Source organism: Bubalus kerabau, chromosome 2, assembly GCF_029407905.1.
Source record: "Bubalus kerabau isolate K-KA32 ecotype Philippines breed swamp buffalo chromosome 2, PCC_UOA_SB_1v2, whole genome shotgun sequence".
NCBI classification, from domain to species: domain Eukaryota; kingdom Metazoa; phylum Chordata; class Mammalia; order Artiodactyla; family Bovidae; genus Bubalus; species Bubalus kerabau.
Window position 1 is genome coordinate 104,847,793 of NC_073625.1, and position 26,225 is coordinate 104,874,017.

General features: G+C 39.8%; 1 protein-coding gene across 2 annotated transcripts in view; it reads left to right on the forward strand.

The window, feature by feature from the left end:
- The window catches only part of ATP6V1A (ATPase H+ transporting V1 subunit A), a 62,923-nt gene extending 48,320 nt beyond the window's left edge, over window positions 1-14,603 (forward strand). For both annotated transcript variants that reach the window (XM_055568207.1, XM_055568208.1), the window contains 7 exons: window positions 1,691-1,813; window positions 1,908-2,022; window positions 2,621-2,684; window positions 7,352-7,555; window positions 8,746-8,840; window positions 10,334-10,505; window positions 12,264-14,603. In XM_055568207.1, coding sequence (XP_055424182.1) covers window positions 1,691-1,813; window positions 1,908-2,022; window positions 2,621-2,684; window positions 7,352-7,555; window positions 8,746-8,840; window positions 10,334-10,505; window positions 12,264-12,356 — 866 coding nt within the window. In that variant the 3' untranslated portion in view covers window positions 12,357-14,603. The remainder of the gene's footprint in view (window positions 1-1,690; window positions 1,814-1,907; window positions 2,023-2,620; window positions 2,685-7,351; window positions 7,556-8,745; window positions 8,841-10,333; window positions 10,506-12,263) is intronic.
- The last annotated feature ends 11,622 nt before the right edge of the window (window positions 14,604-26,225 follow it).

Consider the following 26,225-nt stretch of genomic DNA (forward strand, 5'->3'; position numbering starts at 1 on the left):
TAAAGACTTTGTTCCTTGAACCATATTTTGGAAGCCTTGGAAGTCAGTAATTTTTTATTCTGACAGATGTAATATGATAAATAGTAAAGTTCTGAATTTTCCAGCAGCTATTTTATTTATATAACCCTTTGTTTCTTTACTGGTAAAATAAAGAAATTAAGGTAGTAGATTTTGGAATTGTTATGATGTAGCAACTAATATTGGAGAAGACAGTAGCAATCCACTCCAGTACTCTTGCCTGGAAAATCCCATGGATGGAGGAGCCTGGTGGGCTGCAGTCCATGGGGTCATGAAGAGTCAGACACGACTGAGCGACTTCACTTTCACTTTTCACTTTCATGCTTTGGAGAAGGAAATGGCAACCCACTCCAGTGTTCTTGCCTGGAGAATCCCAGGGACAGGAGCCTGGTGGGCTGCCATCTATGGGGTCGCACAGAGTCGGACACAACTGAAGCGACTTAGCAGCAGCAGCAACTAATACACAATTCTAATATCTTGCAGTTGTATAGTACTTTGTATTTTTCAGAGGGCATTTATAGATATCATATCATCTGATGTGTACAGGTAGATGGGGTGAGAGTTACTGCATTTTAACAGATGAAGAAACCACACTGGGAAGTGAGGTTACTTTACTAAGAGTAATGACAGTACTGGAACTAGAACCCAGGACTGCTTTCTGTGTACTGTATCAGCTTCTTCTGACTGGTTACTGAATGTGATTTTATAGGAGAGGACCCAGTCTATGCAGCAGAATGATCTAGATAATGAATATTATTTCTCACATTAATAACATTTACTACTTTTGAAAAATAACCAAACAAGCTAATTAATTGAGGGTATTTTTGGTGCATATGTATGTGAGATACATAGAAAAAAATGCATTGTAAATTAATTTCAGACTTAATTATCTCAACAAAGAATGGGAGAAAAGTCTTTTCCTACTTTTAAAAATGTTTATCAGGGTAGACTAGGCTATGAAAGGAGAAGGCAATGGCACCCCACTCCAGTACTCTTGCCTGGAAAATCCCATGGACGGAGGAGCCTGGTGGGCTGTAGTCCATGGGGTCGCTAAGAGTTGGACATGACTGAGCGACTTCACTTTCACTTCTCACTTTCATGCATTGAAGAAGGAAATGGCAACCCACTCCAGTGTTCTTGCCTGGAGAATCCCAGGGACGGGGAAGCCTGGTGGGCTACCGTCTGTGGGGTCACACAGAGTCGGACATGACTGAAGCGACTTAGCAGCAGCAGCAGCAGGCTATGAAAAACCCAAACATAATTGTTGAATATAATAGATGTTTATTTCAGATGATGAGGGCATTCTCCTTTATTCTGTCATTTTAGGGTTGGGACCCAGGCTAAAAAGAGCTCTTTCATTTTAACACATACCTTCCATAGATCTTGGGAGTTCTCTCCCTCTCAAAAAGCCAGAAGGAAGAAGTAGCATGGAAGGATGTGTGTCTTGCCTTCTGAAGAAACACTTGACTACATTCCATTAGATAAGGGTCAGTTACTTGCCAAATCTAAATGCAGAGGAGGCTAGACAGTATATTCAGCTGTGTACCCAAAAGAACCACAAACTGAATAGCTAGCAGTCTTAACTTAGGAACTTAATGCTTTAAAGTTTTCTTAAGGGTAAAAAAGTCAGGATTATATAGAATTATAATTTGTAATATTCTTCCCAATGTAGGAATTACACTGTCAGAATATTTCCGTGACATGGGCTATCATGTCAGTATGATGGCTGACTCCACCTCTCGATGGGCTGAGGCTCTTAGAGAAATCTCTGGTCGTTTAGCTGAAATGCCTGCAGGTAACTCTTTATATTGCTTATTGTATAAGCAAGACTGATAGGATTTGGGGGTTGGCTAGAACTTTGCTTTTAAAATTTTCTTTTCATTTTTCAGATAGTGGATATCCTGCATATCTTGGTGCCCGATTGGCCTCTTTCTATGAGCGAGCCGGCAGAGTGAAGTGTCTTGGAAATCCTGAGAGAGAAGGGAGTGTCAGCATTGTAGGAGCGTAAGGACCCAAACTATTTACTTACTATAAGAAAAAAGTTACTTTATTTTAAAGAGATAATATTTAGCCGCACTGAGGGAAGTGCTTCTTAACCAAGGTTGCGCTGGAGTCACCCAAGGGGCTCTTTAGAATGCACATGTTTAGGTCATCTCTACTTGCACTGGTTTCATAGATTTGACTTACCTAGCAACAATTTAGAAAATTATAGACATGTTAAGGTAAGATCCTATCATGATAAAAACAATATGAAGATTCACTATCCCCACATACAGCCATACCTTGTTCTCAGACCTTTTCCTTCCTTCTTGCGTCATCTGTTTTAATTAGAAAAATGAAACAGATTATGATAAAATGTCTGTCTCGTTTCTCAGACTAGAAGGTTTTAGCAGTTGTCACTCTTAACTTTCAACTTAGTAAACTGGTTTTTATTTAAGGTTTTTATATAAGATTTTCTTTCCAAAGGTTGTATTTCTTAAGTTATTTACATTAAAATTGACTTCAAAGAAGTGCTTTTATTTTATTCATGTATTTTTTTAAATTGCTTTTATATACAAGTTATTTTCCATAAGCATTTCTAATGACTTTTTCATGTTTTTAGAGTTTCTCCACCTGGTGGTGACTTTTCTGATCCAGTTACATCTGCTACTCTTGGTATTGTTCAGGTATGTCTTTTCCTAGTGTAGTCAACTTCTGAGCCCCACCCCACCCCCAGGCTATCCTAAGGTTGTCCGCATTCTTGTGAAGCATTCAATTTAGTCATTGAAAAGTAGGCAAGGGTCAAGTCACTTTTAGCAACATTCTTACTACTCAGACTCTTTGATGCCATATGTTTTTAGCTCTTTACCTAGAATTTATAATAGACTTAATGTCTAAAGTAGTAATACATCCAAGTCGCAAACTTTTATTAGTGTTCGAGTAATACTACACTCTAACTTTTGAGTTAGACTAACCCTAGGAATAGAAACAAATGGGCCCAAAAGGGCATAATAGCAAAATCGCACAGAAGTTTTTCTCCTTGTGGTTTGGTCCAAGGCAGGTGATCCTATCAGACGGTGGCTCTTTTCCATTCAGTAGTAAATCAGCACCAGCACTTCACCTTGGCTCCACTTGCCTGGTAATGGTCTGCGTTTGGCTGATACAGGGCAACTGGAGGAGGTTCACCTGCGTTTTGAACTTTGGGCTCAGAACTGATTGCTCAACTTTGTGGCTCATTCTGTTAGCCACACCCGGACGAAACCAAAGCTGGAAAGTGGAAGTGTAGTTTCTGGCTAGGCTGCTGCTTCCCAGTGACACGACATGAATTCTGGTGCATAGCTCGCCAACTTAGCCATTGAAAGTAAGCCTAAATGAAAGACATATATAAATCAGGGCTGTAATTGTTTTTGACCTTGATATATTTATAAGCACATGTATTATTCATATAGGAAAAATACAGTACTTACCTATGTTTCTGTCAGTATTAGGTAAAAGGAAGTGGAAGAGGCTAAATTTACAACTTTCAAGGTTTTAACATTTGCTAAAATTTTGAATTTTAAATAACAGGGAAGTGGGGAGCAAAATTAGGAATGCCTAAAATATATGTGAATGTTTGGCCTCAGAAAATTGACTGTCATGGTGGAGTGTTCTGACAAAATGTGGTCCACTGGAGAAGGGAATGGCAAGCCACTTCAGTATTCTTGCCTTGAGAACCCCATGAACACTATGAAAAGGCAAAAAGATAGGATACTGAAAGATGAACTCCCCAGGTTGGTAGGTGCCCAATATGCCACTGGAGATCAGTGGAGAAATAACTCCAAAAAGAATGAAGAGACGCAGCCAAAGCAAAAACAACACCCAGTTGTGGATGTGACTGGTGATGGAAGTAAAGTCCAATGCTGTAAAGAGCAATATTGCATAGGAACCTGGAATCTTAGGTCCGTGAATCAAGGCAAATTGGGAGTAGTCAAACAGGAGATGGCAAGAGTGAATGTCGACATTCTAGGAATCAGTGAACTAAAATGGACTGGAATGGGTGAATTTAACTCAGATGACCATTATATCTACAACTGTGGGCAAGAATCCCTTAGAAGAAATGGAGTAGCCGTCATAGTCAACAAGAGTCCGAAGTGCAGTACTTGGATGCAGTCTCAAAAACGACAGAATGATCTGTTTGTTTCCAAGGCAAACAATTCAGTATCACATTAATCCAAGTCTATGCCCCTACCAGTAATGCTGAAGAAGCTGAAGTTGAATGGTTCTACGAGGATCTTTAAGGCCTTCTAAAACTAACAACCCAAAAAGATGTCCTTTTCATTATAGGGGACTGGAATGCAAAAGTAGGAAGTCAAGAAACACCTGGAGTAACAGGCAAATTTGGTCTTGGAATACAGATTGAAGCAGGGCAAAGGCTAACAGAGTTTTGCCAAGAGAATTCAATGGTCATAGCAAACACCCTCTTCCAACAACACAAGAGAAGACTCCACACATGGACATCACCAGATGGTCAATACCGAAATCAGATTGATTATATTCTTTGCAGCCAAAGATGGAGAAGCTCTATACAGTCAGCAAAAACAAGACCAGGAGTTGACTGTGGCTCAGATCATGAACTCCTTATTGCCAAATTCAGACTTACATTGAAGAAAGTAGGGAAAAGCACTAGACCATTAAGATATGACCTAAATCAGATCCCTTATGATTATACAGTGAAAGTGACAAACAGATTCAAGAGATTAGATCTGATAGACAGAGTGCCTAAAGAACTATGGACGGAGGTTCATGACACTGTACAGGAGACAGGGATCAAGACCATCCCCAAGAAAAAGAAATGCAAAAAAGCAAAATGGCCATCTGAGGAGGCCTTAAAATAGCTGTGAGAAGAAGAGATGTGAAAATTAAAGGAGAAAAGGAAAGATACACCCATTTGAATGCAGAGTTCCAAAGAATAGCAAGGAGAGATAAGAAAACCTTCCTCAGTGATCAATGTAAAGAAATAGAGGAAAACAATAGAATAGGAAAGACTAGAGATCTCTTCAAGAAAATTAGAGATACCAAGGGAACCTTTCATGCAAAGATGGGCACAATAAAGGACAGAAATGGTATGGGCCTAAGAGAAGCAGAAGATATTAAGAAGAGGTGGCAAGAATACACAGAACTGTATAAAAAAGAACTTCACGAACCAGATAATCACAGTGGTATGATCACTCACCTAGAGCCAAACATCCTAGAATTCACAGTCAAGTGGGCCTTAGGAAGCATCACCATGAACAAAGCTAGAGGAGGTGATGGAATTCCAGTTGAGCTATTTCAAATCCTGAAAGATGATGCTGTGAAAGTGCTGCACTCAGTATGCCAGCAAATTTGGGAAATTCAGCAGTGGCCACAGGACTGGAAAAGGTCAGTTTTCATTCCAATCCCAAAGAAAGCCAATGCCAGAGAATGTTCAAACTGCCGCACAATTGCACTCATCTCACAGGCTAGTAAAGTAATGCTCAAAATTCTCCAAGATAGGCTTCAAAAGTACGTGAATTGTGAACTTCCAGATGTTCAAACTGGATTTTAAAAAGGCAGAGGAAGCATAGATCAAATTGTCAACATCTGTTGCATCATCAAATAAGAAAGTTCCAGAAAAATATCTATTTCTGCTTTATTGACTATGCCAAAGCCTTTGACTATGTGGATCACCACAGACTGTGGAAAATTCTGAGAGAGGTGGGAATACCAGACCACCTGACCTGCCTCTTGAGAAATCTGTGTGCAGATCAAGAAGCAGCAGTTAGAGCTGAACGTGGACCAACAGACTGGTTACAAATTGGGAAAGGAGTATGTCAAGGCTGTATATTGTCACCTTGCTTATTGAAATTATATGCACAGTACATCATGAGAGACCCTGGGCTGGATGAAGCACAAGCTGGAATCAAGATTCCCAGGAGAAATATCGATAACCTCAGATAGGCAGATAACACCACCCTTATGGCAGAAAGGGAAGAACTAAAGAGACTCTTAATGAAAGTGAAAGAGGAGAGTGAAAAAGTTGGCTTAAAACTCAACATTCAGAAAACTAAGATCATGGCATCTGGTCCCATTACTTTATAGCAAATGGATGGCGAAACAGTGAGAAGCTTTATTTTTTTGAGTTTGGAGACACTGCAGACTGTGACTGCAGCCATGAAATTAAAAGACGCTTACTCCTTGGAAGAAAAGCTGTGACCAACCTAGCATAGTAAAAAGCAGAGATATTACTTTGCAAACAAAGGTCTGTCTAGTGAAAGATATGGTTTTCCCAGTAGTCATGTATGGATGCGAGAGTTGGACTATAAAGAAAGCTTAGTGCTGAAGAATTGATGCTTTTGAACAGTGGTGTTGGAGAAGACTCTTCAGAGTCCCTAGGACTGCAAGGAGATCCAACCAGTCAATCCTAAAGGAAATCAGTCCTGAGTATTCATTGGAAGGACTGATGCTGAAGCTGAAACTCCAGTACTTTGGCCAGCTGATGCAAACAACTGACTCATTTGAAAAGACCCTGATGCTGGGAAAGATTGAAGGTGGGAGGAGAAGGGGACAACAGAGGATGAGATGGTTGGATGGTGTCACTGACCCAGTGGACATGAGTTTGAGTAAATTCCAGGAGTTGGCGACAGACAGGCCTGGCGTGCTGCAGTCCATGGGCTCGCAAACAGTCAGACACGACTGAGCGACTGAAGTGAACTGAACTGAAAGTGACTGTCAGACCTCTGAGGACTTGCCCTTAATGATCCACAACTGAATTTATTCAGAACAGTTAGAGGTTTTAATTTTAAAGTGAAATGTCTTATCATAGTTAGCATTTTCTGGTTCATCTGTTTATATTGCACCATACTAGTCTTCAAAAGAGACAGTATCTTTTGCTGTCAGATTTGACAAACTGTTAAGGAAATCCAGATAAAGTTTGATTCCTAGAAGAGCCAACTCATTGGAAAAGACCCTGACGCTGGGAAGGATTGAGGATAGGAAGAGAAGGGGGCAACAGAGATGGTTGGATGGCATCACTGACTCAGTGGACATGAGTTTGAGCAAACTCCAGGAGATGGTGAAGGACAGGAAAGCCCAGTGTGCTGCAGTCCATGGGATTGCAGAGTCAGACACAACGTAGTGACTGAACAACAACAATCCATATTGAAGCTAAAAGAAATATTTTTCCATTTGCAAGTTTTATTCTATTTCATTTATATTTGGTGTATACTTAAAAGATAAATAATTTGACCAAAACGGTATAGAATTCCATAGTTAGGACAAACAAATATGCTTCAATACTTTAAAAAAGTTGTTTTTAAGAAAAATCTTTGTGGTTTTGGTTTTGTTCTTAAATCAGGTGTTCTGGGGCTTAGATAAGAAACTAGCTCAACGTAAGCATTTCCCTTCTGTCAATTGGCTGATCAGCTACAGCAAGTACATGCGTGCCTTGGATGAGTACTATGACAAACACTTCACAGAGTTCGTCCCTCTGAGGACCAAAGCTAAGGAGATTCTGCAGGAAGAGGAAGACTTGGCAGAAATTGTACAGCTGGTGGGAAAGGTGAGTTGTAAGATCTCGTGGAGAACAGATCTGTGAGTTGCACTGGAACCTTTTTGGGGCTACGCTGGGTCTTCATTCCAGTGCGTGGGCTTCCCGTTGCAGTGGCTTCTCTTGCTGCAGAGCACAGGCTCTAGGCGTGTAGGCTTCAGTAGTTATGGCACACAGGCTTAGTTGCTTTGCAGCATGTCGAACCTTCCTGGACCAAGGATTGAACCTGTGTCCCCTGCATTGGCAGGCAGACTCCTGTCCACTGTACCACCAGGGAAGTTCACACTGGAGCTTTTTAAGGACAAACAGAACCTTGGATAGGCAGATTCTTGCCTGGAAAAATGAGTATTTATTAAATATTTTTTAAACTAATAAAATTGTAGATTATTCCTTTATCCAGCAAATATTTCAGGAGCCTGCTTGTATTGTGGAAAATAGAAAGATGATTATTGTTTATAGATTATCTGTTATTGAATAACAAACCACTTTGACATTTAGTGGCTTAAATAGTGCTTTATTGCTCATGGTTTTGGGGATGGTGGTCTTACTTGGGCAGTCTTTCTTGGGTCCCCTCATATAGTTTTTGCTGTCATATGGTGGCTGAGACTCTAGTCATCTGAAAGTTTCTTCCCTCACACGTCTGGTGCCTGAGTTAGGATAACTAGAACAGCTAAGGATTGGGTAGACATTTTTCTTTTCTGTGTTTTAAAAAAAAAACACATCATGGGTCTATCATAGCAGCACTTACAAGCGCTAAAAGGTAGAAGCAACAGAGATGTCCTGGTTTCCAGCACACGTGCATGCACTCATATATCCATGTACAATGAAATATTATTCGAAGGAAAATTCTAACACATGCTACAACGTGATGAACCTTGAGGGGCCGTTATGTTAATAAATGAGTCACAAAGGAATTGTTGTTTAATGGGTATAGTTTCCGATTTGTGAGGTGGAGAGTTTTGGAAGTCATTTCACGGCAATGTGAGCATGCTTAACCTACTGAACTACACTTACATTTATATTATATCAGTAGTTTTTGCAACGAAAACAAAGGAAATCAATCAGGAAGCAATTATGAGGTGGATTTATTAATGATAGGTGATCATGTGTTGATTACTTGGTTTCTGCTTACTAATTAATTGCAACAGTTGGTCCCACATTGTGGCAGTTAGTTTCTAAAAATATATTTTTTTCTCTTCTAGGCTTCTCTAGCAGAAACAGATAAAATCACTCTGGAGGTAGCAAAACTTATCAAAGATGATTTCCTTCAACAAAATGGATATACTCCTTATGACAGGTAACCTGGCCTGATTTTCTTTGGATATTCTATCAAGTTTTGAAGAAGGAGCTGCCTACATGTATGTTAAACCGCCCACCCGCCTTTTTTCTCATACGCACACACTGAGACTCAGTGTATGGGTTTATTTTATATTTTTATAGCATACATCTAATGATCCGGTATGTTCCCTTATATTGATTTGGCTCATTCTCCAAATTATGGCTTTTTTCACTCATTATCGAGCCAGCTTAATTTAGATTAAATTATGGTTTAGTGTACGGAGCCCAAGGAATCACTGCCTCTTTCAGAAGCTTTTCTCGATACCTGTTGTGATAGCCCATGCCTCTTCTACTCTTTGCCAAAATAATACACTTTTGTGCCCTGTTTCCCAAGAGTGCTGTTTTTTTTCTTTCTACTTTTGGACATCTCACCAGTCCCTATTACTCCTACCCAGTGCTCTCTGTTTTTCATTATTTATCTCTGCTACTACAAGGGCTTTCCTTGTGGCTCAGCTGGTAAGTAATCCGCCTGGAATGTGAGAGACCTGGGTTTGGTCCCTGGGTTGGGAAGATCCCCTGGAAAAGGGAAAGACTACCCACTCCGATACTCTGGCTTGGAGAATTCCATGGACAATACAGCCCATGGTGTCACAAAGAATTGGACATGACTGAGCGACTTTCACATTCACTACCATGGCCAAAAAGTTCCCATTTCCTTTAAACTTGGATAATTTGAACCTTTCATCATAGACTATAACTTTTCCTCCCTCAAATCATATTTGGTCCCATATAAGACTGTAGGAACAAATAGATTAACAGAATATAGGACAAGCAGAAAATATGACAATATAATCAGTAAGGCAGAAACTCTAGAAACCAGCCACACAAAGATAACTCCACAAGGGAAAATTCTATGAAAAGAGAGTGTACATGAAATTGTGTCTGCAAATAAGTTTAAATGTGTTAGAAATTTTATTAAATGCATGTGATCCAAGTTGAATATTGTGTGTCTTTATTATTAAAAGGTATGTGTAAATGCAAGTGAACACTTTAGTGGAGAAAGGGGCTGCTTATTAGCTCTAGGAAATTACAGTTCCCTGCTTTCCTATTATTTATTCACAAGGGACTCTTTACAACTTCGTTATTTTCCATTTGGGTTACTGCTTTAACTGCACTATACACAAACACGCTCTCAGAGAGTCATTAGATTGTAGCAGTACTGTTTTATTGTGATGTTAATGAGAATTAACATCACTCTTAAATAAAAGAACGCATATGGCTCCATGTCTCTATCCACCCCACATTCCTGAGACATCTCCAAAAACTCCGGTTAAGTGTTACTAATCTTTTCCACTATTTTTTTTTTTCATTTCTTAAGTATCATGCCATAAATATAAGTAGTGTGCATATCTAAATAAAGAAACTAATGCTCTGGTATTTCACAGATGACATAAAAAGTATGAACTTGCTTTCAATTTTCTGTTTTATTATTTTGACTTTCATTTATCCTAGGTTCTGCCCATTCTACAAGACAGTGGGGATGCTGTCCAACATGATTGCATTTTATGATATGGCCCGCAGAGCTGTTGAAACCACTGCCCAAAGTGACAATAAAATCACATGGTCCATTATCCGTGAGCACATGGGGGAGATCCTCTATAAGCTTTCCTCCATGAAATTCAAGGTATATTGTTTGTACCATAAACTTCTTTTAGTAGGAAGTGTTTCTTTTTGATTTTTTGAAATATTTGATTCTCAAACTTGGTGTGTGAAACTTGCATTTATCATTTTCACACATGCTCGGGTTATGTAAAAGCAAAGCAGACCTCAAAGCTGTGTTCAAATAGGAATTCTAGTGATAAAGATTATAGTATGTCATGTCTAAAATAAATGCTGACGTGTTTTCCCTTTTGTCTTAACCACCAGGCAGTTTAGAACTAAAATCATTGCTAAGCAGCAGTTACCTCACCTCAAGTGCCTGTTGTTATCTGTCTAACCTCCATGCTCCTTCTCGAAATGATTTCTGCTGCCTGGTTATTTTTAGTATCCTACTATACACATCATTTTTACTTTTAAGTGGACTCTCATTGTTTGGGAAGTCCACATAGATAAGCAAGTGAAATTATCGGTGGAAACTCAAATGTGTAAGATTGTTTTTAAAATACTTGAGCAGTCGAGTTGTATTTATTTCTAAATCATGATATCCAAGTATAGTTGCTAATCTCCTATTGAGATATTGAGACAGATTCTTTGAATGTTTATGTTAAGATTGAAAGTAAATTTGTACAAATAGATACTCACTGTATCAAGGATTTTAAAATATCCACGTGGTTTGAGTCCTGTCTTTCTACTTCGAAACTGATAACCCAAGGAAATAATCAGATTTTGATATGGATACATGTAGAAGATTGCATATCAAACTTCTTAAATCTCATCCAAAAGTGAACGGAGCCAGCAGTACATTGTGCCATGTACCTTACAACAAAAATATTATGAAGGCATTGACATCATACATCTTTTTTCAAGGAACATCCAAAGACACATGGACATGGTTATGGTATAATGAGTGGGAAAAAAAGTCAGGTTGCAAAGAAATTCCACATGTAATTTGATCCAGATTTTATTTTTAAAAAATTACACATTCATAGGAAAATGATAAAAAAAGATACTCAATAATGTAATAATGATGACTTCTGGTAGTATATTATTGCCACCAGGGAGTGGTATAACTAAAGGTGCTATCATTTTTATGTTTACAAGTACATTGTATCAAATACATGTTATTTTTTAGTATCATTCGGTATTTTTCTGTAGCACTATTTTGTGGCTGAAGAATATTTTCCTTTTCTTATGCATTTGGAGGTTTTTGGTATGGACAACTTTGTTAATACAGTTGGGTTTGTGTATCTTCCTCATATATGTTCTCAAAAGTAGAATGATTGGGTCAGAGGGCTTAAACACTTTAAAGTCTCTTTTGTACATTTTACTCAATTAAGTTGCTTTCTATACAGATTTTAAATAGGGTGCATTTTGAGGTTATTTCATGTCCCAGCATGATAATGCCAGGCCCTGAATAGTAAATTCTGTTTTAATTAAATTAATTCCAACTATGTATATACAAAGAGGAATGTATCTAATACGCGTTGCTGCAAAGTTTCAGTTTCCTAGTATTTTGCGTATTGTCAAGGGTAAATCCTTTGGCTCTTGAACACAGTTAGCAGGCAGGACACAAAACTGAAATTTTGTCTTCTGTCTATGGTTAGACTATTCCTTTATACATTTTACCCTTAAAGGAAAAATAATAATCCTGCCTCCTGCCTTGTGTTTTACTAGTGCATCTCACTTAACCTCCTGCTCAAATACAGTAAGTACAAATAACTCACTATGTGTTACAAAAATTATTTTCCAAGGGTAAATTGAATTCTATAATGTCTTTTTTCAGGATCCGGTGAAAGATGGTGAGGCGAAGATCAAGGCTGACTATGCACAACTTCTTGAAGATATGCAGAATGCATTCCGTAGCCTTGAAGATTAGAACTGTGATTTCTCTCCTGCTTTTCCTCAGCAAGCTCTCATATGTGTATATTTTCCTAAATTTCTCATCTTGGACCCTTTGCTTCTTTACTGTGCAGGTTTGAGACTAGTGCCTCTGTGTGTAATGATTTGTTTCCCCATTTATTTGATAGGTCTTATATAAAACAAACATTCCTTTGAAGGGCCCCCCTGAACATTTCTCCGAAGTGGTGAATGTAGTAAATTTGATACACGATGGCTGCACTACTGTGAACCTGTATGTGACGTCTCTCCTTGACCTAGGTTTACCCTTTCCTCATCACTACTAAATTGTAAACAGGACTGCTGCATGTTACTCTCTTGGCAGTGGATTTGGAATGGAAGGCCAGACTTCTATACATTTTGACAGGTACTTTGTGAAATGACTTTACTTGCAGCTTAGCATTTTGCTAAGTAACTGCTTTGCAGGAAATAATTGCTTTTTTTAAAACATGAATGATTAATGTTTTGATTATGTGTTGCTTCCCCCAGTGTAAATCAAGAACATTTATGGGAAACTGTTGAAAACTATACTGTTTTTAAAGCAGGCATCTGTGAGACTCAGCACAATAGATGAATCAGTGCCCTCTAAAAAGGTGAAAAAGGAGCCAGATGGTCAAACTTAGGTTAACATCACCTTGTTAAAGCCTATTTTATTTCACTGGGAAAAATTCAGTATCAAGTACTATTCTACTACATTACTAGACAGTTCTTTTTAAAAGTACATTTAAAACAATCACGAGCACTTGATTCACGTCACTCCTTTTTTTTCCTCAAACATCTTAGAAGGCTAAGCTTCTGAGAATCATGTGGCAGTGTGATGGGCAGAAAAATGCCACAGATAATATGTTTTGTAGTGGTTAAAGGCTGTTTGCACCTCTAAGGACCAGTTGGGCTTTGGTGATTCTTGGGGCCAGAGTGGCATTATGTTTTTACAAGATAATAACATGTGTCACATGTTTGCATGTTCGTTTGCTTTTGAACAACCAGGTTCCTGATTTAGAAAACACTGTTCTTTCATGTGATTTATGATTCACTGGCTCGAAAGAGTTCCCAGAATATCTGTAGCTGTAGCAGCATAACAGTTCCAATTCTCTTTCATAGGAATGAAGTTAATTCTAAAATCAGCAGATGCAAGATAATAGAATGTGGGTTATGTGAAAAAAAAAAAAAAAAAAGATTATTTCTTCCTATCTTTTAGGTATATGTTTTAAAATAATAGTTTCTGCATTTGTATGATAAGGCACACTGCAGAACAGCTCTAAAAACATCAGTTTCCCATGAAGTCTTTCTGACCAATCATGCTGGCGCCATTGCTTCCTCTTTGGGAAGAGGAAAGGGTATGTGAACAAGTCCAACAGTCTCAAACGGAAATGTAATAGCATCTACTTATGTTATGCCTCAGTATGTTGTTATTTAAATTTTTAAGTAATGTATTTCTTTTGGTCTATTAAGGAAAGATGCAGTCAATAGAGAATTCAGCTTTGTTGGTTTAAATCCTTACAGATTGTATTTTCTTACAATGGCCTGCTATTCAGGATAAGTATCCTTCTTTAACTTTTCGGAGTATTGGAAGATAAAAATTATGCAATGATTTGTTGAGATGTGGACATAATGGTGCTGCTTAATCGGTTTGCTTCCAGTGTAGCCTCCTACCTAGAGGCCCTAAGACCAGTGGAAATTAAAAGAATTTCAAAAATCTTTCAGTTCCTACCTTAAATCTACCAGCAAACTAGGATTATGATAGTAATGAATGATATGGCAAAGAAAGTTTGACCAAGTTTGTCTTTTGTTGTTCTGAATTTGCAATATACATTCTTACTCCTTTTTAAGAACGTTGGGGTGTGGCTGTGAAGCTACTAGAGAAACTTCGCTCAGAGCCTCATTGTAAGTGTCCCTCCACCTGTATGTTGTAGAATTTCACATTGGTCACTGATCAGTTTCTTTAGTAAGAATGTGTCAAAGTTACAGTAATCTTTTAAAAAGATGATTCAGTTCTATATTTATTGTGCTGTGTCTGGTCCCAAGTGGAGCCAGTTAACAAGTTTCATATGTATTTTTCCAGTGTTAAATCTCACACATTGTACCCTTTGGAACTTTCCATCCTGAAGAGTGAATCGAAGAGGTCATGTGTATTGCCTCCTTATCCTTAAGGTTTCACTATCTTTATGTTAAAAGTTGTGTATAATTGTTAAAATCTATGAAAGAATAAAAAGTGGATTTAAATTAATATTTTTTTCTTTTTTTGTGGCTGTGGCCAGATATGCTTTAAAAAAGAAGTGTCACATTGTATTTTGGCTTGTTTTCAGTGTGAACTTTTAAAGTTTTTTATGTCTCTCTGTCTTCTTAAGATCATGAAGTTGAATTGGGGCCCTCACTTCAGACTGCATAAAGTCCTATAATCATATACCACTGTGATTGGAAAATGTAGTACATGGAATCACATAGCATTCAAAATATTACTTTAAGTTGAAAAAATGAATGGTTTCTAAAAATAGACTTATAAATGAAAGGAAGTCTGTGTACTCATCTCTACTTTTGGAAAATGAACTAAAGCTTTGTAATTCATAATTTTGAAAGGCCAGTTAATTAAGATCCAATTGTAGCATGTTCAAGGGCATTTTACTTCCTTGAGTATTTTTATTTCAGTTGATGCTTTTGCACTGTGGTGTTGGAGAAGACTCTTGAGAGTCCCTTGGATAGCACAGAGATCAAACCAGTCAGTCCTAAAGGAAATCAGTCCTGAATATTTATTGGAAGGACTAATGCTGAAACAGAAGATCCAATACTTTGGACAGCTGATTCAAAGAACTGACTCAGTAGAAAAGACCCTGATTCTGGGGAAGATTGAAGTCGGGAGAAGGGGATGACAGAGAATGAGATGGTTGAATGGCATCACCGACTCAATGGACTTTGAGTTTGAGCAAGCTCTGGGAATTGGTGATGGACAGGGAAGCCTGGTATGCTGCAGTACATGGGCTCACAAAGAGTTGGACATGACTGAGTGACTGAACTGAAGGCTATTTTTAACAATTTCTAAAGTAATAAGCAGTGTGAAAGTAACAACTCTACATTACTAACTAGTGTCAAGTTTTTACAGCGAAATCCTTAAAAATTAACTGGAAAGTTTATTGATTATAGATTATTTGGGTGATTTTTAGTCTTTTTTGGTAATAATACAGTATTTTCAGATTATTTGTTTTACTGTATTGCCACAACATAAGAGTATGAAGAGGGGAACTGATAAAATGCCACTGAAGTTGTTCTAAGGACTCCCTTTTAGTTTGAGTTACCCTAGAAGTTGACACTGAAATGTGTCTTTGATTGCAGGCAGTCTGTTTGGGATGTGCTCCCAGGAAAGTACCAATATGGGAATAGAGAATTAAGAAAGAATTGAAGAAAGCCAATAAGTGTGATCACACAAGTCAATATTTTGAAGCACAGTCCTGCTGGGGAATTGTGGGAACAGCTGAAAAATAGGCACCTCATTAGCATCATTCCTTCCAAAGAACACCCAGGACTGATCTCCCTTAGAATGGACTGGTTGGATCTCCTTACAGTCCAAGGGACTCTCAAGAGTCTTCTCCAACACCACAGTTCAAAAGCATTGGTTCTTCGGCGCTGAACTTTATTCACAGTCCAACTTTCACATCCATACACGACCACTGGAAAAACCATAGTCTTGACTAGACGGACCTTTGTTGGCAAAGTAATGTCTCTGCTGTTGAATATGCTATCTAGGTTGGTCATAACTTTCCTTCCAAGGAGTAAGCATCTTTTAATTTCATGGCTGAAATCACCATCTGCAGTGATTTACTCCAATATTTTGGCCACCTCATGTGAAGAGTTGACTCATTGGAAAAGACTCTGATGTTGGGAGGGATTGGAGGCAGGAGAAGAAGGGGACGACAGAGGGTAAGATGGCTGGATGACATCACCGACTCGATGGACATGAGTTTGGGTGAACTCCGGGAGTTGGTGATGGACAGGGAGGCCTGCTGCTGCTCCTGCTGCTAAGTCACTTCAGTCGTGTCCCACTCTCTGTGACCCCTGAGACAGCAGCCCACCAGGCTCCCCCGTCCCTGGGATTCTCCAGGCAAGAACACTGGAGTGGGTTGCCATTTCCTTCTCCAATGCATGAAAGTGAAAAGTGAAAGTGAAGTTGCTCAGTCATGTCTGACTCTTAGTGACCCCATGGACTGCAGCCTAACAGGCTCTTCCGTCCATGGGACTCTCCAGGCAAGAGTACTGGAGTGGGGTACCACTGCCTTCTCCAATAGGGAGGCCTGGCGTGCTGCAATTCATAGGGTTGCAAAGAGTCCGACATGACTGAGTGACTGAACTGAACTGATCCCACCTGGGATGCAAGGAAACTAGAGTACTTTTCAGCGTCACTGTTGGGCAGTCAGCAATTCATTGGAAAAGACCCTGATGCTGGGAAAGATTTAGGGCAGGAGGAGAAGGGGGCGATAGAGGATGAAATGGTTGGATGTTATCACTGACTCAATGGGCCATGAGTTGAACGACTATGAAAGCTGCTGTCAGTCATCCACTGAAGGCTATTCCCACAAAGACAAGGAGAATCAATGACCAACACATGTATATAAATAGATGAGGTCTGGTAGCCACAGAAAATCCTTTGCAAAGAGATTCACATGCATGTGACCCCATGGAATGCAGCCTGCCAGGCTCCTCTGTCCATGGAATTTTTCAGGTAAGAATACTGGAGTGGGTTGCCATTTCCTGATCCAGGGATCAAACCTGCATCTCAGCTGTGTCTCCTGCATTGGCAGGTGGATTTTTTTATACCACTGAGCCACCCGGGAAGCCCGCAAAGAGATGTAGGTGCCAGCAGTTAGGAGATCAGCTAGTGGGCACTGAAATGGTAGCCATGGCCAAGGAGATTCAGGTGGGGCACTCCAAGCGACTACTTCAGGCCTCTTAAGAACCCAGGGGAAAAAAGATCATTCAATCAGTAACTGAAAAGCCATTGTTCTGCAACATAAAGCAGCACCCTGTAAAAGAATCAGGACACTTGGGAAAAAGTGTTTAAAAGAGAATCTCTTCAAAAAGATGTTTTTTAAAAAGCAGATAGTACACACACCAATTATGCTTATAAATAGGCAGATGTGGGGTTTAGTACTTCTGAAGGTAAAGCAGCTTCTTGAACGAAAGGGGATTTTGATCATATTTTCCAACCCCCTCATAACACAGAAGAGAAATTGGAAATCCAGAGAGCTTAACTGATTTGCTCTGTGTCACAGAGAAAGTAAAGCTTTCCGGAGCTTACTCAAACTCATCTCCATCAAGTCAGTAATGCCATCCAACCATCTCATCCTCTGTCGTCCCCTTCTCCCGCCTTTAATCTTTCCCAGCATCAGGGTCTTTTCCAATGAGTCAGTTCTTTCCATCAGCTGGCCAAAGTATTGGAGTTTCAGCATCAGTCCTTCCAATGAATATTCAGGACTTATTTCCTTTAGGATTGACTGGTTGGATCTCCTTGCAGTCCTAGGGACTCTGAAGAGTCTTCTCCAACACCACAGTTCAAAAGCATCAGTTTGGTGCTCAGCTTTCTTTATAGTCCAACTCTCACATCCACACATGACTACTGGAAAAACCATAGCTTTGGCTAGATGGACCTTTGTTGGCAAAGTAATGTCTCTGATTTTTACTATGCTGTCTAGATTGGTCATAGTTTTTCTTCCAAGGAGCAAGCATCTTTTAATTTCATGGCTGCAGTCACCATCTGCAGTAATTTTGAAGCCCAAAAAAATAAAGTCTCTCACTGTTTCCATTGTTTCCCCATCTATTTGCCATAGATGGGACCAGATGCCATGATCTTAGTTTTCTGAATATTGAGCTTTAAGCCAACTTTTTCACTGTCTTCTTTCACTTTCATCAAAAGAGTCTTTAGTTCTTCGCTTTCTGCCCATAAGGGTAGTGTCATCTGCATATTTGAGTATATTTGCAAATATTGATATTTCTCCCAGCCATCTTGATTCCAGCTTGTGTTTCTTCCAGTCCAGCGTTTCTCATGATGTACTTTGATTATAAGTTAAGTAAGCAGGGTGACAATATACAGCCTTGACATAACTCCTTTTCCAATTTGGAACCAGTCTGTTGTTCCACGGCCATTTCTAACTGTTGACGCATACCGATTTCTCAAGAGGCAGGTCAGGTGGTCTGATATTCCCAGGTCTTTAAGAATTTTCCACAGTTTGTTGTGATCCACACAGTCAAAGGCTTTGGCGGAGTCAATAAAGCAGAAATAGATGTTTTTCTGGAACTCACTTGCTTTTTCGATGATCCAATGGATTATCGATAGGATCATGGGGGAAAGATAGGAGCTAACTTAACAAACATCCCAGGTGATTCTTACCATGAGGCAAGTTTGGGGCAACAAATATCTTTATTCAATGTTTAGATATGAGAGGTAACACAGGAAATTTAAATAAATATCCTCTGAATATTAACAGTTCTACTGCAATCTCTACTTGAAGATTTTTCTGAACCATTTATCTTTTAACATGTCCATAGTTATTGCCCTTCGGAGAAGGCAGTGGCACCCCACTCCAGTACTTTTGCCTGGAAAATCCCATGGGCGGAGGAGCCTGGTAGGCTGCAGTCCATGGGGTCACTAGAGTCGGACATGACTGAGCGACTTCCCTTTCACTTTTCACTTTCACGCATTGGAGAAGGAAATGGCAACCCACTCCAGTGTTCTTGCCTGGAGAATCCCAGGGACGGGGGAGCCTGATGGGCTGTGGTCTCAGGGGTCGCACAGAGTGGGACATGACTGAAGCGACTTAGCAGCAGCAGCAGCAGCAGCAGATATTGCCCTTAAACAGTGCTCTCCTGATTCATGTGTTTCTGACTAATTTAGATTCAGAATTGTCTGTAACTTGGACAAAGTTTTCCTAAATCATGAAATTGGAGCAATAATCATTGTTAAACTCATAGATTTCAAACAGGATTCTATTTAGTGGTTTCAGGTTTTTATGGAATGGACTGCAATTTCTCATTTCTTTGTATTCAGGAGATTTCAAAAAGGAGTGAAAATCCTGTGACATATTTTAATTTTTTCCTCCACAGGCTTAATTTGTAAATAAAATGATAGAATATAATTTAGTTTCATGTTTTTGAAAAAATAGTATTTGTCCTGAGATTCAAAATTCCTTTTCCTTTAATCCATTACAATAACCTCTAGTTTGATTTTCTGCCATCATCTGAACAACTCTGATACTGTTATAGCTTCCAAGTAGTACATCTAGCATTTACTAGATGACTTGAAATTGCACTAAGAGTCTTGAACACCTTGTATAAAAGCCAAGTTATAGTTCAGTCACACAAAATCATATTCATGTACTTTATTTTTAAATTGCATGCTTTATTTCATAGTCTTTTATAAAGACCTTTTAACAGTCATCCTAAAAAAACAATTTAGGACAATATTTTCTCAAACATGGTATTGCAGTTTGGGTCCTTTGGAAATGGATGCTGAGATGCAGATGGAGGTAGAATTTGCTTATTTAGAATCAAGAAAGGGAGGGTGCAGAGCCACTTTGGGCATAGCAGGAATCAAAGTACAAAGCAGGCTTGGCATAGCCTTAGCCCCTCCAGTGAGGAAATTATGGAGCAAATATTGCCAGAGTTGACATGCATCAGACTGAGACAGCCAGGCCTTAGTACTCCATGTCTCTCCCACTCCCTCTTACAGTCTGGTTCATGCTGCCCTGGAAGGACATGACCTGAGGTGACATGGCAGCTGTAGACACAGCCAAGCAGGAGCTGACGGCTGGCAGCTGTCTGCTAACCACAGTCCTGGCAGCTGGGCATCAAGTCTTTCCTTGAAGGGGGATCGCACAGCACAGCACTATTTCTGTGTCCGTAAGATGGGTTTTGGAGAGAGACGGATGAATAATAATACATTTTAATGTATAGAGGCAAATATGTATTTCATATCCAAGATTTCAAGGATTTGTTAAAGGAGCAGGCCAAACTAGTAAAAACAATTTTTGAAGTGAGTCATTTTTAAAGAAAAATATTAAGTATAGAAAAGTGCAGGCAATTAGGAAGATATAGCAAGATCATGAAGGTAGTCTTCAAACCAGAAGTTTCAGCAACACTGCTTATGAGTGAACAGCCAGACTCCCTTAACGCTTGTTAAAATGTCAGTGCTTACTGAATCCTTTTGAAAGGACCAGTGTTGGCCTGATCCTATATAGAAATTCATTATCAAATGCAAAACTCTTAAGCAAGTGACTAATTCAAAAATAATAAAACATTGACATTTGAATCATGTGACTTAACCTAATTAAATAGAATGAACTGACAAGAACCATTTCAAATATGTTTCTTTCTTCTAGCAGCATCTCTTGGTATCACTTTGGTTAAACTACTGCCTGGTAAGAAGTAATTTTGTGATGAACATACATAAATCTCTGGTATTTACAGAGTTGTTCAAGTAAGAAATAGCACAATGTACCTCTGCAGCTACTTTATATTTGAGGTGTCTTTGGGCTTCCCAAAGCAAATTTTGCATGTGCCACATTGCTTGCATTTTACCCCAAATTCAATGGCTAACTTATCTGAACCCTCCGTTGATTATATTATAACTTAGTTACAATTGTTTGTCCATGAAAAGGGGGGCTATGTCATAGCAAGAATCACCTATATGATATTCTCAAAATGTATGTTCATGAGAAAATTAATCCCTAGAAACTGCAAACAGAAACCCAGGCTATTGAGCTTATATATTGGGCAGAAGGGGAAACACGCTCCTTGATTTTACAGCAGTTTGGATTGAAGTAAAAGCAATATCCATTTAAATATTATGAAGTGAAAATTTTAAAATTACACTTCAATAAAATAACTTAGCCCATAAACACAACAGAAACAAAAAGGATGGGCTTGCTCTTTTGGAAAAGAATTCCTGAATTACAGCTATATAACTGGCTTCTCAGGTGGCACTAGTAGTAAAGAACCTGCCTGCCAATGCATCAGACGCAAGAGACATAGGTTCGATCCCTGGGTTGGGAAGATGCCCTGGAGAAGGAAATGGCAACCCACTCCAGTATTCTTGCCTGGGAAATTCCATGGACAGAGGAGCCTGGTGAGCTACAGTCCATGGGGCTGCAAAGAGTTGGACAAGACTCAGTGATTGAGCAGTAACAACAATATTCAGTTCAGTTCAGTCACTCAGTCGTGTCCAACTCTTTGTGACCCCATGAATTGCAGCACGCCAGGCCTCCCTGTCCATCACTAACTCCCGGAGTTCACTCAGACTCAACGTCCATTGAGTCGGTGATGCCATCCAGCCGTCTCATCCTCTGTCGTCCCCTTCTCCTCCTGTCCCCAATCCCTCCCAGTATCAGAGTCTTTTCCAATGAGTCAACTCTTCGTATGAGGTGGCCAAAGTACTGGAGTTTCAGCTTTAGCACCATTCCTTCCAAAGAAATCCCAGAGCTGATCTCCTTCAGAATGGACTGGTTGGATCTCCTTGCAGTCCATGGGACTCTCAAGAGTCTTCTCCAACACCACAGTTCAAAAGCATCAATTCTTCGGCGCCCAGCTTTCTTCACAGTCCAACTCTCACATCCATACTTGACTACTGGGAAAACCATAGCCTTGACTAGACGGACCTTTGTTGGCAAAGTAATGTCTCTGCTTTTCAATATGCTATCTAGGTTGGTCATAACTTTCCTTCCAAGGAGTAAGCATCTTTTAATTTCATGGCTGGAATTACCATCTGCAGTGATTTTGGAGCCCCCAAAAATAAAGTCAGCCACTGTTTCCACTGTTTCCCCATCTATTTGCCATGAAGTGATGGGACCAGATGCCATGATCTTCGTTTTCTGAATGTTGAACTTTAAGCCAACTTTTTCACTCTCCTCTTTCACTTTTATCAAGAGGGTTTTTAGTTCCTCTTCACTTTCTGCCATAAGGGTGGTGTCATCTGAGGTTTGCATATATCTGAGGTTAGCACAATATTAGATGACTTAATTTCTCACAGGATGTTTAACTAAATGCATGTACATGTAAATTTCTTTCTAAGCTTTGAAACATAAGCAGTTCTCATTTGTACTGAAACTTGCTCTCAACAAATAGGCGTCACCACACATGGCAATGCCCGGAAGGTGAAGCATTCTATGTCTGTGCTCCTACCACCCCTCACCTGGTGCTCCTCACCACCCCACACCCGGTGCTCCCCATCACTCCACACCTGGTGCTCTCCACCACCCCACACCCAGTGCTCCCCACCACCCCACACCCGGTGGTGCCTACCTCCCCACACCTGGTGCTCCCCACCACCCCACACCCGGTGGTGCCTACCTCCCCACACCTGGTGCTCTCCACCACCCCACACCCAGTGCTCCCCACCACCCCACACCCGGTGCTCTCCACCACCCCGCACCTGGTGGTCCCAAGCTAAGATGAAGGTATCAAAGGCCAATCCTCTTGCTTCAAAGTGACACAAGCCAGTGATGACATTCCTGCTCTAGAGCTCCCTGTGGGATCAGTATAAACTTCAGTTGCACCCACGTGAGTGTCTACTTCTTCACCTCTCCCTTCCTGCTTCCGTTACAATTTTCCCTAAGCAGTGCTCTCTCAGCAAGTCACTTGTACCGCAATATCTTTCTTAGGTTCAACTTCTTGGGAATGGCACCAAACACATCACCTTCCCTTTCTTCTCTCTGGGTAATTTCCTCTTCCACAGAAATTCTCTCTGAGTAGAAATAACTACCATTTTTTTTCCAGCCATGTTGACTATGGTCAAGCATTTTGTGCTGAGGCATTTTCACTGGAAAAGAAAAACTCCATGGACTGGTGGTTCAGTGGTTAAGAATACACCTTGCAATGCAGAGGACACGGGTTCAATCCCTGGAGGGGTAACTAGGATCCCACATACCGCGGGACAACTAAGCCCATGCTCCATGACTACTGAGCCCATGTGCCACAACTAGAGAATCCGTGCTCCTCAGTGAAAGATCCCGCATGGGGCAGTGAAGATCCCATGGGCAACAACTAAGACCCAACATAGCCAAATAATAAGTAAATATTTTAAAAGTTCTTCGCATGTAGCCTTCATTTTGAGAGGATTGAGAATTCAAGTCCACATATTTTTCTATGACCTTCTTCTGTTCTAGGATCTGAATCACATATAGATGCTGCTCCCCAGGGGATGGACTTATTTTAAAATGCACCTCTGTGTAATCCAAGGCAAGATCCTCACTGATACTAGTATTCTTTTCTCTGTCCTAATCACCATGAGGACAATTTGTATCGTTCATAGGCAAAATTAACACTTATCCATGAACTGTAATAATTCCATGCTAAATTATTAATGATCTCACTAGAGATTAGACATTAGTGTTCCTGTGGCCTGAGGATTCAATTAAATAGATAATATAATTTCTGGTGGTGGTTGTAGTTTAGTTGCTAAGTCATGTCTGGCTCTTGCCACCCCATGGACTGTAGCTCTCCAGGCTCCTCTGTCCATGGAATTCTCTAGGCAAGAACTGGAGTGGGTTGTCATTTCCTTCTCCAGGGGATCTTCCCAACCCAAGAACTGAATCCAGGTCTGCATTGCAGGCAGATTCTTTACCAACTGAGCTTCAAGGGAAGAAGTTCTGTGTCTAATTTCCCGGAGAAGTTTTATATAAAGGAAAACATTGTCTCAACATGTTTAATGATCTCTGAATTTAATTACACTATCAATAGTCTATTAGAAAACATCTACTTGTATCTTTGTGAAAGCAAAGCATTACTAGTTAAAGTAGCAATGCTAAAATTGTGAAATTGGTAGATATCATTAGGGCAAAGGAATGGGAGAGGGGTGTAAGAGATGGCAGGTCAAATTTCAGTTCAGTCGCTCAGTCGTGTCCGACTGTTTGCGACCCCATGGACTGCAGCATGACAGGCCTCCCTGTCCATCACCAACTCCCGGAGTTTACTCAAACTCATGTCCATTGGGTCAGTGATACCATCCAAGCATCTCATTCTCTGTCATCCCCTTCTCCTCCCACCTTCAATCTTTCCCAGCATCAGGGTCTTTTGCAATGAGTCAGTTCTTCCCATCAGGTGGCCAAAGTATTGGAGTTTCAGCTTCAGCATCAGTCTTTCCAATGAATATTCAGGACTGATTTCCTCCAGGATTGGTTTGATCTCCTTGCAGTCCAAAGGACTCTCAAGAGTCTTCTCCAACACCATATTTCAAAAGAGTACGAAAAGGCAAAAAAGGTCAAATTTAGACGTGCTGATTTAACACCACAGATTATAGTGCTCCATTAGATAATATAAGACACCCCATTTCAGGAATTGACTCAAAGTGGATTTAAATAATTCATGGTTTAATGAAATGAAATCTAGAAACCCAATACCTTTAGCAAATGACGTAGATGCTCTCTCAGCTTACTCTCCTCTTTTTATTCTAACACAAGCTGCTGCTTCATATGTACCCTTAGATTTTGCCAGTCTCTAAAGTTGTACTGTCCAGCGGATCTTATGCTATTCTCCAAGGAAATATTACCCTTTTCCCTATTTTGAGCCTCTTTTTATCTTTTAGGTCTTTCCTACTAGGCTAAAGATACATTGAGGTCACTCGCATCTTACAAAAATGATTCAAATCAAAACCAAAATATTTTTGTCAATCCAACATTTAATGAGCATCATTTAAATAAAAATAGAATAGCTTTTAATTGTTTATTTTTATTAAAAATACTATGAAATGTATCATGCATACAGAAGAATATACAACATTTACTTGGACAATTTTAAAAATAGTATAAATATGTATGTACTCATTACTCTGGAGGAGGAAATGGCAACTCGCTCCAGTATTCTTGCCCGGAAAATTCCATGGATAGAGGAGCCTGGCAGGCCTCCCATCCATGAGATCACAAAGAGTCAGACATGACTGAGTGAATGAGCACACACATTACTCAGATTAAGAAACAGCATTCAAGGACCATAGAAACTCTGTGCCTCTCCTCAGTTGTAGCCATCTTCCTCCCCACAATGATACACATCACTCTGAATTTTGTTAATCAACCACTTATCTTATTTGCATATTTACCATCCCCATATGTATTCCTACACAACATCCTTAGTTTTAAAAAAGAAGGGACTTTCTTGGTGGTCCAGTGGCTAAGAATCCACTTCCCAGTGCAGGGGATGATGTGGGTTCAATCCCTAATCAGGAAACAGGTCCCATGTGCTGCAGGGCAAGCCCACGCTCTGCAACTACTGAGCCTGTGTACCCTGGATGCTCAAGGATGCACAGGGAATGGAGAAGGAAGTGGCAACCCACTCCAGTGTTCTTGCCTGGAGAATCCCAGGGACAGAGGAGCCTGGTGGGCTGCTGTCTATGGGGTCGCACAGAGTCAGACACGACTGAAGCGACTTAGCAGCAGCAGCAGCAGTCTGTTTTTGTCATAGCAGCCTGAACAGACTAAGACACTTCCTCTTTTGTTATCGCTTGTTACTTGGGTGTTAAGGCCCTAGATTTTCTTCTAAGCACAGGTTCAACTGTAGCCTATAAATTTATGTGTTACATTTTCATTATCAATGGTGTCCAGATATATTTCAAGTTGGGTTTTAATGTTTCTTTTAATTAAGGGTTGCTTATCAAAGCATTTTAAATGTCCAGATTGCAAAATTTTGATAACAAATTTAGGTGATGAGGACTTCATTATTTCAACCTTTTTGCAATTCTCTGTGATGTCTTTGTAACCTATAAAGTCCATGAACTACAACTTTTCCAAAAGCCCATGAAAAGAAGAATATTCTCTATTATCAGGGTCTAAGCTTAAATATAACTATTTCATCATTATCAATTATTTTAATCAAATTA